The sequence below is a fragment of the Oncorhynchus tshawytscha genome, unplaced genomic scaffold (assembly GCF_018296145.1).
Source record: "Oncorhynchus tshawytscha isolate Ot180627B unplaced genomic scaffold, Otsh_v2.0 Un_scaffold_13173_pilon_pilon, whole genome shotgun sequence".
Taxonomy (NCBI): Eukaryota; Metazoa; Chordata; class Actinopteri; order Salmoniformes; family Salmonidae; genus Oncorhynchus; species Oncorhynchus tshawytscha.
In genome coordinates, this window is record NW_024609816.1 from 369001 (window position 1) to 387500 (window position 18500).

The 18500-nt window shown below is 41.8% G+C and overlaps 2 protein-coding genes across 3 annotated transcripts in view; one reads left to right on the forward strand and one right to left on the reverse strand.

Moving 5' to 3' along the window:
• LOC112225328 lies at positions 1-3328 on the reverse strand. 2 transcript variants are annotated; one of them, XM_024389191.2, is made up of 8 exons: positions 3212-3328; positions 2797-3090; positions 2403-2627; positions 2007-2288; positions 1610-1867; positions 1371-1475; positions 1173-1204; positions 1-1009 (listed from the first exon to the last, which is right to left on the reverse strand). In XM_024389191.2, exons 1-8 carry the CDS (start codon positions 3318-3320, stop codon positions 917-919), a joined length of 1398 nt encoding a protein of 465 aa, XP_024244959.2. In that variant the 5' UTR covers positions 3321-3328; the 3' UTR covers positions 1-916. The 2 variants fall into 2 exon arrangements, with proteins under 2 accessions (XP_024244959.2, XP_042174739.1); XM_042318805.1 differs by having other exon boundaries at positions 2403-2702.
• Positions 3329-3688: 360 nt separating this feature from the next.
• Positions 3689-18500, forward strand: part of LOC112243770 (choline transporter-like protein 4) — a 22540-nt gene continuing 7728 nt past the window's right edge. The window contains exons 1-13 of the mRNA XM_042318803.1: positions 3689-3986; positions 5706-5754; positions 6127-6200; positions 6484-6562; positions 9852-9951; positions 10285-10416; positions 10695-10755; positions 10974-11088; positions 11287-11370; positions 13672-13784; positions 14074-14196; positions 14530-14629; positions 14719-14811. Coding sequence (XP_042174737.1) covers positions 3761-3986; positions 5706-5754; positions 6127-6200; positions 6484-6562; positions 9852-9951; positions 10285-10416; positions 10695-10755; positions 10974-11088; positions 11287-11370; positions 13672-13784; positions 14074-14196; positions 14530-14629; positions 14719-14811 — 1349 coding nt within the window. The 5' untranslated portion in view covers positions 3689-3760. The remainder of the gene's footprint in view (positions 3987-5705; positions 5755-6126; positions 6201-6483; positions 6563-9851; positions 9952-10284; positions 10417-10694; positions 10756-10973; positions 11089-11286; positions 11371-13671; positions 13785-14073; positions 14197-14529; positions 14630-14718; positions 14812-18500) is intronic.

Here is an 18500-nt window from a genome sequence, read left to right on the forward strand (position 1 = left end):
CAATCTTATCTTTCAACCCCTGGTATAGCCTACATAGTATTACACAATAACAATCCTATCTTTCAACCCCTGGTATAGCCTACATAGTATTACACAATAACAATCTTATCTTTCAACCCCTGGTATAGTCTACATAGTATTTACATATTATTACACAATAACAATCTTATCTTTCAACCCCTGGTATAGTCTACATAGTATTTACATATTATTACACAATAACAATCTTATCTTTCAACCCCTGGTATAGCCTACATAGTATTACACAATAACAATCTTAGTTATGAAATAATCAAATGGATGAGGTGACCAATTGTATTTAGCTTGATTTGATTGGACATATTCCTTTATTTGTGACCCCATGGTGGAACAACTTTTGCTGATGCTTTTCTACACCAAATGATGTGTAGTTGGGAGCTGTTCCAGACAGAGACATGCTGTTCTGGGGTTTTTACTTGTATTGCTAATGCTCACACACTGCCATCCTGCATTAAATAAACACACTTATCTGTTCACTCTCATGTATTATGTGTCTTGTCTCAGTCCCATACATCTACAGTTTTACACTGCTGAAGAGAAGCTACCAGGTTTCATGTGGGATGTGAAAGTCAGCAGAGTGATGTTTAAGACAGGAGGTGGGATGACTTAGCCATCAACCCCCCACACTGAGGAGTCATACTGAATGTGTTCCTGTAACCAACTTATGCCGGGGTTTTTAACTGTGGTAACTGGTGATATTCTATAGAGGTCATTTTCTTTATGAATTTATTTCCACCATAAAATACAACCTGCATAGACTTGATGTCATGGTGACACTTATAATGTTCCAAACCACAAAACAATGCAAAGTACAAAGTAGTCCAATTAGATTTAAAACTCAACTAATAGCCTAAAGATAGAGGACATGACATTACACTCAGTTCCCAGCCTGCAGAAGATCATAGAAACTGTTGTTGGTTACTCCGGAAGGTTGAATTGGTTGATCTTGAATCTCGTCATAGAGATGAGTCTGCGAAAAAAAGATGGAATGTGTAAAACCAGTTGAATTTAGTTCACCAACATGGTGAAAGGATTAGAAGACATTTAGTCAAAGTTGATGTCACGTTGTAGGCATACTCAATTGGGCTTCACTTGTTAGTGAATTACATAGTTGTGTTTTATTGAATCCTTACCATTCCAACAGGTGTCTGCTGTTCTTCTCCTTCTATAGGCAAAGAGGGACAAATGTCAGCTTTATTTCACATGAAGTTAATTCCGATGATATGGCATTCCTTTTCACTGCTGTTCATTACTGTAGGTTTAATCAAGGATGCAACATCCAAATGGCACTTTTGTAACACACACAATCTAACCAGTGAACAAATACGTACGAGCGGCACTTCCCTTGCCCTGCCTCTTCCAATACACGCCCCCTCCAACAGCACAGAGCAGCAGGAGCAGAAGGACTGACCATACCACTGCAGGTAGAACATGACCTATTTTGCAAAAGATGTGTAAAGTCACAGATACTGTATTACAGCTCAATATCTTATCACAACATCACAGTAATGAAAGAATACAGCCTCAACACAGATCATGCATTGTTCCAAACTACTTTCAAAAGTCTTACCTCTCTGGATGGTCCACTCCTTTACAGCCATTTCAACCCCCTCTCTGAGCACGGCGCAGGCTATCTTCTCTGTGCCCTGGCGGTCAGGGAGGAAGAGTTTGGAGATGAGGGTGTTGTTATGTCCTATAAGGCCACTCTGCAACCCATCCTGGCCACTGTGAATCCAGGATAAATTGAAGTCTCCACAATCTTCCACACAGGTGAGTGAGCAGGTCAGGGTGAGATTATTTCCATCTGTGGTAGCATGGTCTGCAGATACTGAGTAGAACAACAAGAAGATCTACTTGATATCAGGACAAAGCAGTGATGTACTTTGTGCCGTTACCCTAATTTACTAAGTTATACATAGTGTAAGGCACTTATTTATATCTCAATGGTACAACCCATTGACACTCACCATCCAGAGTGTGTAGTAGGATTCTGTTCTGTTGCGAGCAGTTGTAGAGCCCAGAATGCAGTGTTTTCACATTGCTGATGACCAAAGACCCGTCTTGGCTGATGTGAGATGCAGGAAGGTGACCCTGAGTTCCAGCTGAGACATCGCCTGACCGAGACAGACTGGACAGTGACCTTTGACCCAGAGTCCACTGGAATCTGCTGCCCACCTCGAGGGAGGAGTGGGTGGCACAGGGAAGTGATACTGACTCACCCACTGCGACAAACACTTCCTCTATACCTCCTGAAAGAGAGAGGGAGGGAGAGAGAGAGAGAGAGAGGAGGGAGGGGAATTTGGTTGCAATATACTACTGTGTTAATGCAAATATGATGCAATAATACATAGTTCCAAACGTACCTGTAATTTCTGTGGTATAGCTGAGGGACGTCTTCACAACCTCTCCTTCAATCAGTTGACACCGCCACTTCCTGTGATGGTCTGTCTTCCTGACACCTCGGATGGTCAGCGTAGAGAAGCAAGCAGATGAACGTTCGGTTTGAAATCTCTCTCCCTGTAGCACTGTATTGGCCTCATTCAGCCAATTCAGCTTTATTCCACTATGGTTGCATTGTGGGACAAGGCCTGAGAATATATTCAGGTAACATTGGAGCTTGATATCCATCTCTGGTGCTGTATTGGTGTCTGTTGCCAGAGTAACTGGTAAAAAAATGTAAATAATGGTGACAACACTCACTCAGAAATAGTGTGTATAAAGACGGACAATTTAGGTTGATCATAAATGGTAACATACTGTTGAGAAGCTGAAGAGAAACACTTGAACTGGTAGCCCCATCTCCACAGGTGTAAACTCTTCCATCATCTATTTCAAGAGGTTGAATATGTAGAGAGCAGTCCTGTCCCACTTTCAGTCGACTTCCTGAGTTTGGACCATCCGCTTTCACCTTGCCTGATAGTTCTAATTGGTTATCAAACCCATCTTTCACTATACTCCAGGTAACAGAGGAGCAGGAATTGATGTAGGATGTACCACATGGTAAACGCACACTGTCTCCAATTGAAGCAAAGATTCTTGTGGGCCTACGGTCTTTTGAATAGTGTAAAAACAAGTGTTACAACATTTCTCATAACAAAATTAATAGGGAATCAATAAATATTTTATTTAAAATATGTTTAAAAAAATCTAATGTTAAAGGAATCTTATTTACCAGATGACTGGAGTCCAAGTATAGTCTGTAAAAGCATAGAGAGACACAGTTTTAAGTACAGACACATCTCTCCGTCTTGTGATTTTCCTTTGACAGTTTGTGTTGTCATTCAGGAAATTACAAGTTCTCACTCATCTTCTCTTTTTTCACCAACTTCTAGAAATACCAGCCATCATGCCCTGGTATTTTTTAACGAAGTAGGCCTGATTTTTTTGCTCTTCCCCTTTCCATTCAGTTCTATTTGAAATCTTATGTTTTATAACCTAGCCTACAAACACAAGACTGTATGAGGCAAAAAATTTATGAATTGAGATAAACCATGCAGAAAATTATGGCATTTCCCACCAAACGGATGTTATATAAATTCCATGACTGTAAAGAATATTCTACTATTCTCCCATATTACATCTATTAGATTTATTTAAAAAATTCAGCCTGCTCATTGATTGATTTATTGAATTAAATCAGCATAGCAGGAAGAGGCTACATGTTTTGAATGGGGCCACGAGTTCAACTGTTTCCCTAGAGATCATACAGCAACATTCCAAAATGTATGTCATAATGACAGGGTCGCGCTGTTGGCTACGGTTGTACAGGTACCTATATGACGTCACCGTTTATCAACGCGGAAAAGACGTCCAGATGTTCGGATTGAACAAAGCTAAACTGGGCCTTGAACGTAAACCCGTGCGCGGCCATTTCGAGTCAAACGCTCCGTTTCTTCGGCGCAAGGTCATGAAAATGAAAGGAACCAGTAAAAGGGCGGAAGAGAAGGGTGAGTTATTCTAACCATCTCAACAATTTCAGTATAGGCAGTCACTAATCAATATTCAGTGTTGGAAAAAGTACCCAACTGTCATACTTGAGTAAAATACCATAATATATCAAAAGTGAAAGTCACCCAGGAAATTACTATTTAAATTTACTTAAGTATCAAAAGTAAATGTAATTGCTAAAATATACTTAAGTATATTTAAAATTCCTTGTATTAAGCGAACCAGATGGCATCCTTTTCTTGTTTTTTAAATTTAGCCAGGGGCACACTCCAACACTCAGACATCATTTACAAACAAACGTGTGTTTAGTGAGTCCGTCAGATCAGAGGCAGTAGGGATGACCAGGGATGTTCTCTGTTTAGTGAGTCCCCCAGATCAGAGGCAGTAGGGATGACCAGGGATGTTCTCTGTTTAGTGAGTCCCCCAGATCAGAGGCAGTAGGGATGACCAGGGATGTTCTCTGTTTAGTGAGTCCTCCAGATCAGAGGCAGTAGGGATGACCAGGGATGTTCTCTGTTTAGTGAGTCCCCCAGATCAGAGGCAGTAGGGATGACCAGGGATGTTCTCTGTTTAGTGAGTCCTCCAGATCAGAGGCAGTAGGGATGACCAGGGATGTTCTCTGTTTAGTGAGTCCTCCAGATCAGAGGCAGTAGGGACGACCAGGGATGTTCTCTGTTTAGTGAGTCCTCCAGATCAGAGGCAGTAGGGATGACCAGGGATGTTCTCTGTTTAGTGAGTCCTCCAGATCAGAGGCAGTAGGGATGACCAGGGATGTTCTCTGTTTAGTGAGTCCTCCAGATCAGAGGCAGTAGGGATGACCAGGGATGTTCTCTGTTTAGTGAGTCCCCCAGATCAGAGGCAGTAGGGATGACCAGGGATGTTCTCTGTTTAGTGAGTCCTCCAGATCAGAGGCAGTAGGGATGACCAGGGATGTTCTCTGTTTAGTGAGTCCCCCAGATCAGAGGCAGTAGGGATGACCAGGGATGTTCTCTGTTTAGTGAGTCTGCCAGATCAGAGGCAGTAGGGATGACCAGGGATGTTCTCTGTTTAGTGAGTCCCCCAGATCCGAGGCAGTAGGGATGACCAGGGATGTTCTCTGTTTAGTGAGTCCCCCAGATCCGAGGCAGTAGGGATGACCAGGGATGTTCTCTGTTTAGTGAGTCCCCCAGATCCGAGGCAGTAGGGATGACCAGGGATGTTCTCTGTTTAGTGAGTCTGCCAGATCCGAGGCAGTAGGGATGACCAGGGATGTTCTCTGTTTAGTGAGTCCCCCAGATCCGAGGCGGTAGGGATGACCAGGGATGTTCTCTTGATAAGTGCTTGAATTGGTCCATTTTCTGTGCTACTAATCATTCAAAATGTAATGAGTACTTTTGGGTGTCAGGGGAAATGTATGTTGTTAAAAGTACATTATTTTCTTTAGGAATGTAGGGAAGTAAAAGTATAAGTTTTCAAAAATATAAATAGTAACATAAAGTGCAGATACCCCAAAAAACGACGTAAGAAGTACTTTCTAGTATTTTTACTTAAGTACTTTACACCCCTGTCAATATTTGAAATTCTTTTGTCAAACCAAAGCCAATGTTGTTGGCCCTCTCGTTTTTGCAGTTACAGTAGACCTACATCAACAGTGAAAACTGCTGCAAAAGTAAAAGTCCTTTGACCAATTTTCCGTCTGAAAGAACCCTGTGTGCTGAATCTGTTCTCTTTCATTTTAGGCTATGCCGCTCCCTATGATCCATTCTTCAGTGGACCAGTACGAAAGAGGTTTGTGCAGACTCATCATTGGTTGTTTGCCTTCATTCAATCTCGATTTCCATTTGGCCTATTTATGGTTTGCGTCCCAAATAGCAACCTATTCCCTACACTAGGGCAGTACCTTTATCCTTTATACCTTTATAGGTTGAAATTTGGGACATATACATACCATTTGTATTTTTTTCTAGCATTGATTTTAAAAATGCACTGCTAAAATCACAGCATATGCAGAAGCACACATACAAAATCATGCTCACATTACATCTTAGATTTGTGTACAACTCTTTTGAATGAGGACATGCTAGCTAGCTGTCATGTGGATTAAGTCCACCTTGTTCAAGCATATGAATCAGCTGATTTAATTTCTTTGTGTCATTTCAGGAGCTGCACAGATCTGATCTGCTGCATACTGTTCTTGGCTGTCATAGCTGGTTACATGGTCATGGGAGTTCTGGGTAGGGAAGTCTTCATCATCGTTTGAAGATGGCATGACTGTCATCATATGATATCTGTTTTATCCCTTGCTCATCTAAAAAGTCAGTATCTGATTGTCAATGTCAACATGACAATGAGAGAGACGATTCCCCTGTATACTGTTCGGCCATCTTTTTAGTGTACAGCACAGTAGGCCTAGCTACATCGACCGAAAAACTCTGAAAGTTCACAGGAACTCAAAATGAAACCCCTGTCATGTAACTGTGTGATATGATTTCCTCTGGTTCTTCCTCCCTCCATCAGCCTGGTTGTTTGGAGACCCTCGCCATGTTCTCTTCCCCAGGAACTCCACCGGAATGTTCTGTGGAGTGGGGATGAATAGGTGAGTAGCCGTATGTTATGTCTATCTAGTTATAGGTCCTATGTTACTGTATATCTACCTAGTTATAGGTCCTATGTTACTGTATATCTACCTAGCTATAGGTCCTATGTTATTGTATGTCTACCTAGTTATAGGTCCTATGTTACTGTATATCTACCTAGCTATAGGTCCTATGTTATTGTATGTCTACCTAGTTATAGGTCCTATGTTACTGTATATCTACCTAGCTATAGGTCCTATGTTACTGTATATCTACCTAGTTATAGGTCCTATGTTACTGTATATCTACCTAGTTATAGTTCCTATGTTATGTCTACCTAGTTATAGGTCCTATGTTATATCTACCTAGTTATAGGTCCTATGTTACTGTATATCTACCTAGTTATAGGTCCTATGTTATGTCTACCTAGTTATAGGTCCTATGTTACTGTATGTCTACCTAGTTATAGGTCCTATGTTACTGTATGTCTACCTAGTTATAGGTCCTATGTTATATCTACCTAGCTATAGGTCCTATGTTATTGTATGTCTACCTAGTTATAGGTCCTATGTTATTGTATGTCTACCTAGTTATAGGTCCTATGTTATTGTATGTCTACCTAGTTACAGGTCCTATGTTACTGTATATCTATCTAGCTATAGGTCCTATGTTACTGTATGTCTACCTAGTTATAGGTCCTATGTTACTGTATATCTATCTAGTTATAGGTCCTATGTTATTGTATGTCTACCTAGTTACAGGTCCTATGTTACTGTATATCTATCTAGCTATAGGTCCTATGTTACTGTATGTCTATCTAGTTATAGGTCCTATGTTACTGTATATCTATCTAGTTATAGGTCCTATGTTACTGTATATCTATCTAGCTATAGGTCCTATGTTACTGTATATCTATCTAGCTATAGGTCCTATGTTACTGTATGTCTACCTAGTTATAGGTCCTATGTTACTGTATATCTATCTAGTTATAGGTCCTATGTTATGTCTATCTAGCTATAGGTCCTATGTTACTGTATGTCTATCTAGCTATAGGTCCTATGTTACTGTATGTCTACCTCGTTATAGGTCCTATGTTATGTCTACCTAGCTATAGGTCCTATGTTACTGTATGTCTACCTCGTTATAGGTCCTATGTTACTGTATGTCTATCTAGCTATAGGTCCTATGTTATTGTATGTCTACCTAGCTATAGGTCCTATGTTACTGTATGTCTACCTCGTTATAGGTCCTATGTTATTGTATGTCTACCTAGTTATAGGTCCTATGTTACTGTATGTCTACCTCGTTATAGGTCCTATGTTATTGTATGTCTACCTAGTTATAGGTCCTATGTTACTGTATGTCTATCTAGCTATAGGTCCTATGTTATTGTATGTCTACCTAGTTATAGGTCCTATGTTACTGTATGTCTACCTAGTTATAGGTCCTATGTTACTGTATGTCTATCTAGCTATAGGTCCTATGTTATTGTATGTCTACCTAGTTATAGGTCCTATGTTACTGTATGTCTACCTCGTTATAGGTCCTATGTTACTGTATGTCTACCTAGTTATAGGTCCTATGTTACTGTATGTCTACCTAGTTATAGGTCCTATGTTATGTCTACCTAGTTATAGGTCCTATGTTACTGTATGTCTACCTAGTTATAGGTCCTATGTTACTGTATGTCTACCTAGTTATAGGTCCTATGTTATGTCTACCTAGTTATAGGTCCTATGTTACTGTATGTCTACCTAGTTATAGGTCCTATGTTACTGTATGTCTACCTAGTTATAGGTCCTATGTTATATCTACCTAGCTATAGGTCCTATGTTACTGTATGTCTACCTAGTTATAGGTCCTATGTTACTGTATGTCTACCTAGTTATAGGTCCTATGTTATATCTACCTAGCTATAGGTCCTATGTTATTGTATGTCTACCTAGTTATAGGTCCTATGTTACTGTATGTCTACCTAGTTATAGGTCCTATGTTACTGTATGTCTACCTAGTTATAGGTCCTATGTTATATCTACCTAGCTATAGGTCCTATGTTATTGTATGTCTACCTAGTTACAGGTCCTATGTTACTGTATATCTATCTAGCTATAGGTCCTATGTTACTGTATGTCTATCTAGCTATAGGTCCTATGTTATTGTATGTCTACCTAGTTATAGGTCCTATGTTACTGTATATCTATCTAGCTATAGGTCCTATGTTACTGTATGTCTATCTAGTTATAGGTCCTATGTTACTGTATGTCTACCTAGTTATAGGTCCTATGTTATTGTATGTCTATCTAGCTATAGGTCCTATGTTACTGTATGTCTATCTAGTTATAGGTCCTATGTTACTGTATGTCTACCTAGTTACAGGTCCTATGTTACTGTATATCTATCTAGCTATAGGTCCTATGTTACTGTATGTCTATCTAGTTATAGGTCCTATGTTACTGTATGTCTATCTAGCTATAGGTCCTATGTTACTGTATGTCTATCTAGCTATAGGTCCTATGTTACTGTATGTCTACCTCGTTATAGGTCCTATGTTATGTCTACCTAGTTATAGGTCCTATGTTACTGTATATCTACCTAGTTATAGGTCCTATGTTATTGTATGTCTACCTAGTTATAGGTCCTATGTTATGTCTACCTAGTTATAGGTCCTATGTTATGTCTACCTAGTTATAGGTCCTATGTTATGTCTACCTAGTTATAGGTCCTATGTTACTGTATGTCTACCTAGTTATAGGTCCTATGTTACTGTATATCTACCTAGTTATAGTTCCTATGTTATGTCTACCTAGTTATAGGTCCTATGTTATATCTACCTAGTTATAGGTCCTATGTTACTGTATATCTACCTAGTTATAGGTCCTATGTTATGTCTACCTAGTTATAGGTCCTATGTTACTGTATGTCTACCTAGTTATAGGTCCTATGTTACTGTATGTCTACCTAGTTATAGGTCCTATGTTATATCTACCTAGTTATAGGTCCTATGTTATGTCTACCTAGTTATAGGTCCTATGTTACTGTATGTCTACCTAGTTATAGGTCCTATGTTACTGTATGTCTACCTAGTTACAGGTCCTATGTTACTGTATTAGTACCTAGCTACAGGCCAAGCATCAGAAAACATGGATGAGTCCTAAACAGACCTACAAGGTGGTGCACTCTAAAGGGATAAAGGGTGCCTGTCAGGATGCTGTAACAGTGGCCTGGATGTGCAGTATGCTAACTCACTGAGTGTCTGAAAGAGATCCAGTTGAGACAACTCAGTCTTTGTTTTTAACTTTGTCTTGTCAGAGACCAGCCCAGGATGATCTATGTGGACATACTGAAGTGTGCCACGACCACCAAGGTGGTGGCAGCAGCGCTCGGAGGCACACAGTGTCCCACCACACAGGTCAGACTCAAACTGTATCTGTACGATCACATCCTACCTGTCCCCGTCCGTTTGACCAGAGTCACGTAGGACATATGACTTAACAAATAGGACATAATGCATAGGGTACAACATGTAGCTTAGGACACATACCACTTCATGTAATAGTCAACAGTATGGGGCCACATCATTTGGAGAATAGGGTTTCATTTTAGATTTGACTCACTCTCTCTCCTGATGGTTTCACTCACACTTCCGTTACCTGTGATACGTCAAATGTGAGACTGCGGGAAATCAAGGTTTGCCGTACACTAATGTCTGGTCCCTCCCATCTCTCTGTCCCTTCCTCTGCAGGTGTGTGTCCCTAAGTGTCCGTCTCACTTCTGGATGCTGTCTGCTGCTGCCTATGACCCCGACGCCAATCCCAAAGACTTCTTCCATCAGCAGTACTGTGACCACAGCCTCAACCTGACTACCACCACCTGGGTACAGGGCATTTTACACTGTTATCAATGTGCTTATAGAGACTGGAACTGGGTGTGTGGGACCATTAGCCCCAAGCAATCTGTCAAGCATAGCTACATTACAGTGTAGTTTATGTCTGTTTCATTCTGAGTTAAAGGGTTTGGTTGATTGGAAAACATTTTAATTTGAGGCATTGATTAGAAACAGATGTAGTTTCTACATGATTGCGTCTGTTATACAGTTCTTCTGTATATTGGCCATCCTTGTAGTCATGTTTGGTCCTGTACTCTCTCTTTCAGACTGTCCAAGAGATCCTTGATGCAGAACTTTGTCCGTCCTTCCTTGTTCCAAGTAAATCAGGTGAAGTAGTTTAACATGGCATCCATCCTCACATCTACTGACAGGACTGTTAATGTGTACATTAAATAATAGTTAAATAAAGGTTAAATAAAATAAAAAGGATGTCTACATAATCATGGTACAGAGGATGAAGTGAAACAGCAGGAAACTGAGGTGAATCCACTCTGAACCTTTTCCTCACTCTACTCGTCCGTATGTTGCCGTTTGAATCACTACAGCTCTGGGGAGGTGTTTGCCCAGTCTACATGCTCTCAAAAGTGCTCCTTCCAACTTCACTCTGCCCGGAATGGCCTCCGTCAACGAGACAGTCAACAGCATCAGAAGCGCCATGGGGTTATCATTCATCCAATGAATTAATATTCTCCTGTAGATACTATACGCCTGTGTCCCAAATGGCACTCTTTTCCTTTTGTAGTGCACTATTTTTGACCAGAACCCATAGGGAATAAGGTGCCATTTGGGACACAGAATATGTGTAGCTAAACAGATCATCACTGTCTCCTAACCTACTATATCTTTCCATTATTCCAGCTCACTGATATCAGGCTTCAACAGAAAGGCCGTAGGAGTGAGGGTCTTTGAGGACTTTGCCTCCTCCTGGTACTGGATCTTACTGTAAGTCTGGGCTTCCAACTATCTCACAGTGGGTACATAGTACTACATAGAGCCATGGTACTACATAGAGTCATGGTACTACATAGAGCCATAGTACTACATAGAGCCATGATACTACATAGAGCCATGGTACTACATAGAGCCATAGTACTACATAGAGCCATGATACTACATAGAGCCATAGTACTACATAGAGCCATGATACTACATAGAGCCATGGTACTACATAGAGCCATAGTACTACATAGAGCCATGGCACTACATAGAGCCATGGTACTACATAGAGCCATGGCACTACATAGAGCCATAGTACTACATAGAGCCATGGTACTACATAGAGCCATAGTACTACGTAGAGCCATGATACTATATAGAGCCATGATACTACATAGAGCCATGATACTATACATAGAGCCATGGTACTACATAGAGCCATGATACTACATAGAGCCATGATACTACATAGAGCCATGGTACTACATAGAGCCATAGTACTACATAGAGCCATGGTTACTACATAGAGCCATAGTACTACATAGAGCCATGGTACTACATAGAGCCATGATACTACATAGAGCCATGGTACTACATAGAGCCATGGTACTACATAGCGCCATGATACTACATAGAGCCATAGTCCTACATAGAGCCATGGTACTACATAGAGCCATGGTACTACATAGAGCCATGATACTACATAGAGCCATGGTACTACATAGAGCCATGATACTACATAGAGCCATGGTACTACATAGAGCCATGGTACTACATAGCGCCATGATACTACATAGAACCATGGTACTACATAGAGCCATTGTACTACATAGAGCCATGGTACTACATAGAGCCATAGTACTACATAGAGTCATGGTACTACGTAGAGCCATAGTACTACATAGAGCCATGATACTACATAGAGCCATGATACTACATAGAGCCATGGTACTACATAGAGCCATGGTACTACATAGAGCCATAGTACTACATAGAGCCATGGTACTACATAGAGCCATGGTACTACATAGAGCCATGGTACTACATAGAGCCATGGTACTACATAGAGCCATAGTACTACATAGAGCTATGGTACTGCATAGAGCCATGGTACTACATAGAGCCATAGTACTACATAGAGCCATGGTACTACATAGAGCCATAGTACTACATAGAGCCATGGTACTGCATAGAGCCATGGTACTACATAGAGCCATGATACTACATAGAGCCATGGTACTACATAGAGCCATGGTACTACATAGCGCCATGATACTACATAGAGCCATGGTACTACATAGAGCCATTGTACTACATAGAGCCATGGTACTACATAGAGCCATAGTACTACATAGAGTCATGGTACTACGTAGAGCCATAGTACTACATCGAGCCATGATACTACATAGAGCCATGATACTACATAGAGCCATGGTACTACATAGAGCCATGGTACTACATAGAGCCATAGTACTACATAGAGCCATGGTACTACATAGAGGCATGGTACTACATAGAGCCATAGTACTACATAGAGCCATAGTACTACATAGAGCCATGGTACTGCATAGAGCCATGGTACTACATAGAGCCATAGTACTACATAGAGCCATGGTACTACATAGAGCCATAGTACTACATAGAGCCATGGTACTGCATAGAGCCATGATACTATATAGAGCCATGATACTACATAGAGCCATGATACTATACATAGAGCCATGATACTACATAGAGCCATGATACTATACATAGAGCCATGGTACTACATAGAGCCATGGTTACATGGAACTCTATTCCACATCAAGGAACTCACACAAGCAGTAAAATCTGATTTTAAAAAACAGAGTGACTTACAGGAGCAATTAGGGTTACGTGTCATGCTCAAGGGAACAGCGGCAGATTTTCCCCTAGTCGGCTCTTAACCGCTAGGCTACCAGCCGCGCCAACCGTCAACAGCCAACCGGTACTAACGCTAGTAAACCAACCAACAGTAAATCTTGTCAGTCTACCAACACCAACTAGTCCACTGGTGTTTTACACTGTATGTCTATACCATGCCTGAGCTGTCTCTGTTCCAATATCCACACTACCTACCACTTAGTATGAAGCAATGTGTTGACCATGTATTAGAAGTGGTATGTCAGTATAGACATTGGATGTCTAGTTGTTTGCAGTGGTCTGGTGGTTTCTCTGGACAGTTGCTTGTCAACCAACCAACACTAATGCCAGTCAGTCAGAGTGTTTAGCATGCCCATACCATGCCTCAGCTGCTCTCCAACAGTTTGCTGCGTGCTGTGTTTGCAGTGGTCTGACGCTGGCTCTGCTAGTCAGTGTGGTGTTCCTGTTGCTGCTGAGGTACCTGGCCATTGTCCTGGTCTGGATTCTCATGGTGGGACTTCTGGTGGTGGGAGGCTACGGTAAGTCTGGCTCATACAGCCCTGCAGCCTGGCCTGGACTAGATTATGTGGATCATATGTAGGGATCAAGTGGTGGTGGTGTCTGTGTGTCTGTGTGTCTGTCTGTCTGTCTGTCTGTCTGCTTGCAGACAAGAAAGACAAGGGTCAACATGCTTTGCTTACTATTTTGACTTTCCAATGTTTTGTATCCAGCAATCACTATTTTATACTCACATACTGGCCTTATCTGGTTTTCTGTTCAATCTAGAATTATGACAGAATTTGCATAATGTGTTCTTCTCCTCCCCAGGAATATGGCATTGCTACTCAGAATACTACCATTTCAGCACTTCTAAACTGAAGTTTGGTGATCTAAGCTTCAATACAAATATCTCAGTCTACCTTCAAGTCAAAGAGACCTGGCTTGCTTTCTGTGAGTTTGATCATTATGTACTGTCTATGGGTTATATTGGGCCTATATCAGTGGAGGCTGCTGAGGGGAGGACAGCTCATAATAGTATCTGGAACGAAGCGAAACCGTGTGTTTGATGTATTTGATACCATTCCACTCATTCCGCTCCATCCATTACCACAAGCCCATCCTCCGAAATTAAGGTGCCACCAGCCTCCTGTGTCCAAAGATTGGCATATGTTTCTATTTAATTTAACCTTTTTTATCCAGAATGTCCCATTGAGGTCAGAGGACCTCTTTTACAAGGGAAACCTGGTCAGCTCAATAAAAAACACTATTTCTTTCTTTCCTCAGTGATCATCCTGTGCGTGTGGGAGTCCATTTTGATTCTGGTGCTTAGTTGTCTCAGGAGGAGACTCTCTGTTGCTGTTGCTCTCATGGAGGAGTCCAGCAGGTCGGACATTGCCTCAGATTTGATTTATTGTATTTATTAGTGTTTTATCCTGTATGAAATGATGTGTAATGTGTGTGTTCTGTTGGCAGGGTGGTGGGTTACCTGATGTCCACCCTGCTTTACCCTCTGTTTACCTTTGTTCTGCTGGTGGTGTGTGTGGCCTACTGGGGAATGACCTCCCTGTATCCTTTGGCCCATCATACATGGGGTTTCCATTTCCAATGCTTTCTAATGCATAAGCTAACTGGTTATTTTCACTGCTTATTTTGTCATGTGTGTTTTAGCCAGGGGTTGGAACAGAACAGAAAACGAGAAAAGAACAACATTTTTTAGAGGAACAGAGAGAGAATCGGGAACGAAAGTGATCTATACTGTTCTGGAACAGAACTGTTATTTTAAAAGCATGGGAACCGGTTAATAACATTCTTTTAGGTTCCAGGCATTTTTTTACAGTCCCACAAAAAAACGCAACAAAGCGCCTATGCAAAGAGTCTCTGTCACTCAGAAACGTATTCCAGTGTCTGCCTGCCAACTGAAAATCTTTATCAGTGTGTGTGTGTAGGCTACCTCCCCCTCCCAAGTATAGTTTACTGTAGCCCCTCCCTCCCGAAGTATAGTCTACTGTAACCCCTCCCCCTCCAAAGTATAGTCCACCGTAGCCCCTCCCCCTCCAAAGTATAGTCTGCTGTAGCCCCTCCCCTCCGAAGTATAGTCTGCTGTAGCCCCTCCCCCTCCAAAGTATAGTCTGCTGTAGCCCCTCCCCCTCTGAAGTATAATCTACTGTAGCCCCTCCCTCTCCGAAGTATAATCTACTGTAGCCCCTCCCCCTCCGAAGTATAATCTACTGTAGCCCCTCTGAAGTATAGTCTAATGTAGCCCCTTCCCCCTCCGAAGTATAGTCTACTGTGCCCCCCCCTCCGAAGTATAGTCTACTGTAACCCCTCCCCATCCGGAGTATAGTCTACTGTAGCCCCTCCCCTCCAAAGTATAGTCTACTGTAGCCCCTCCCCTCCGAAGTATAGTCTACTGTAGCCCCTCCCCCTCCGAAGTATAGTCTACTGTAGCCCCGACCCCTCCAAAATATAGTCTGCTGTAGCCCCTCCCCTTCAAAGTATAGTCTACTGTAGCCCCTCCCCTTCAAAGTATAGTCTACTGTAGCCCCTCCCCCTTCAAAGTATAGTCTACTGTAGCCTTCTGACGTTACAAGCGTGATTCAGAAATTGGGGAGAGAGGCTTTTTAGTACAGAAGAATGGATTAATCTTTTCAGATACTATTGTTAACACATTTCACATTGGATTCATTTTAATTATTGTGCTGCTCTGCACACACAAGCTTGTGGTCCATCGTTAAGCCAACTCTCAAGTTCAAAGACATTCAAAGTTCCTTCATAGGAGCCGCTCCTCCGTAGGTATAATTCTGTGGCCCTAATTCAGATGATGCATGTCATAACAGCAAGATGCCCAGTGCTTCAAGCCAAGACTCCTCCTCCACCCTCTCTCGCTCTCCCCCCACCCGCAAAATTTCAGTCACATCTCACGCCCTACACTTGTCTGTCCAATGCATGTAAATAGCTTGCCCACTCCATAGCAAGCTGCTCTATCCACACTGATTGGTGAAGTCATGTAAATAGCTTGCCTTCTCCATAGCAAGCTGCTCTATCCACACTGATTGGTGAAGTCATGTAAATAGCTTGCCTTCTCCATAACAAGCTGCTCTATCCACACTGATTGGTGAAGTCATGTAAATAGCTTGCCTTCTCCATAACAAGCTGCTCTATCCACACTGATTGGTGAAGTCATGTAAATAGCTTGCCTTCTCCATCCACACTGATGAAGTCATGTAAAAGCTGCTCTATCCACACTGATTGGTGAAGTCATGTAAATAGCTTGCCTTCTCCATAACAAGCTGCTCTATCCACACTGATTGGTGAAGTCATGTAAATAGCTTGCCTTCTCCATAACAAGCTGCTCTATCCACACTGATTGGTGAAGTCATGTAAATAGCTTGCCTTCTCCATAACAAGCTGCTCTATCCACACTGATTGGTGAAGTCATGTAAATAGCTTGCCTTCTCCATAGCAAGCTGCTCTATCCACACTGATTGGTGAAGTCATGTAAATAGCTTGCCCACTCCATAGCAAGCTGCTCTATCCACACTGATTGGTGAAGTCATGTAAATAGCTTGCCTTCTCCATAGCAAGCTGCTCTATCCACACTGATTGGTGAAGTCATGTAAATAGCTTGCCTTCTCCATAGCAAGCTGCTCTATCCACACTGATTGGTGAAGTCATGTAAATAGCTTGCCTTCTCCATAACAAGATGCTCTATCCACACTGATTGGTGAAGTCATGTAAATAGCTTGCCTTCTCCATAACAAGCTGCTCTATCCACACTGATTGGTGAAGTCATGTAAATAGCTTGCCTTCTCCATAACAAGCTGCTCTATCCACACTGATTGGTGAAGTCATGTAAATAGCTTGCCTTCTCCATAACAAGCTGCTCTATCCACACTGATTGGTGAAGTCATGTAAATAGCTTGCCTTCTCCATAACAAGCTGCTCTATCCACACTGATTGGTGAAGTCATGTAAATAGCTTGCCCACTCCATAACAAGCTGCTCTATCCACACTGATTGGTGAAGTCATGTAAATAGCTTGCCTTCTCCATAGCAAGCTGCTCTATCCACACTGATTGGTGAAGTCATGTAAATAGCTTGCCTTCTCCATAACAAGCTGCTCTATCCACACTGATTGGTGAAGTCATGTAAATAGCTTGCCTTCTCCATAGCAAGCTGCTCTATCCACACTGATTGGTGAAGTCATGTAAATAGCTTGCCTTCTCCATAGCAAGCTGCTCTATCCACACTGATTGGTGAAGTCATGTAAATAGCTTGCCTTCTCCATAACAAGCTGCTCTATCCACACTGATTGGTGAAGTCATGTAAATAGCTTGCCTTCTCCATAACAAGCTGCTCTATCCACACTGATTGGTGAAGTCATGTAAATAGCTTGCCTTCTCCATAACAAGCTGCTCTATCCACACTGATTGGTGAAGTCATGTAAATAGCTTGCCTTCTCCATAACAAGCTGCTCTATCCACACTGATTGGTGAAGTCATTGTAAATAGCTTGCCTTCTCCATAACAAGCTGCTCTATCCACACTGATTGGTGAAGTCATGTAAATAGCTTGCCTTCTCCATAACAAGCTGCTCTATCCACACTGATTGGTGAAGTCATGTAAATAGCTTGCCCACTCCATAACAAGCTGCTCTATCCACACTGATTGGTGAAGTCATGTAAATAGCTTGCCCACTCCATAGCAAGCTGCTCTATCCACACTGATTGGTGAAGTCATGTAAATAGCTTGCCTTCTCCATAACAAGCTGCTCTATCCACACTGATTGGTGAAGTCATGTAAATAGCTTGCCTTCTCCATAACAAGCTGCTCTATCCACACTGATTGGTGAAGTCATGTAAATAGCTTGCCTTCTCCATAACAAGCTGCTCTATCCACACTGATTGGTGAAGTCATGTAAATAGCTTGCCTTCTCCATAACAAGCTGCTCTATCCACACTGATTGGTAAAGTCATGTAAATAGCTTGCCTTCTCCATAGCAAGCTGCTCTATCCACACTGATTGGTGAAGTCATGTAAATAGCTTGCCTTCTCCATAGCAAGCTGCTCTATCCACACTGATTGGTGAAGTCATGTAAATAGCTTGCCTTCTCCATAACAAGCTGCTCTATCCACACTGATTGGTGAAGTCATGTAAATAGCTTGCCCACTCCATAGCAAGCTGCTCTATCCACACTGATTGGTGAAGTCATGTAAATAGCTTGCCTTCTCCATAACAAGCTGCTCTATCCACACTG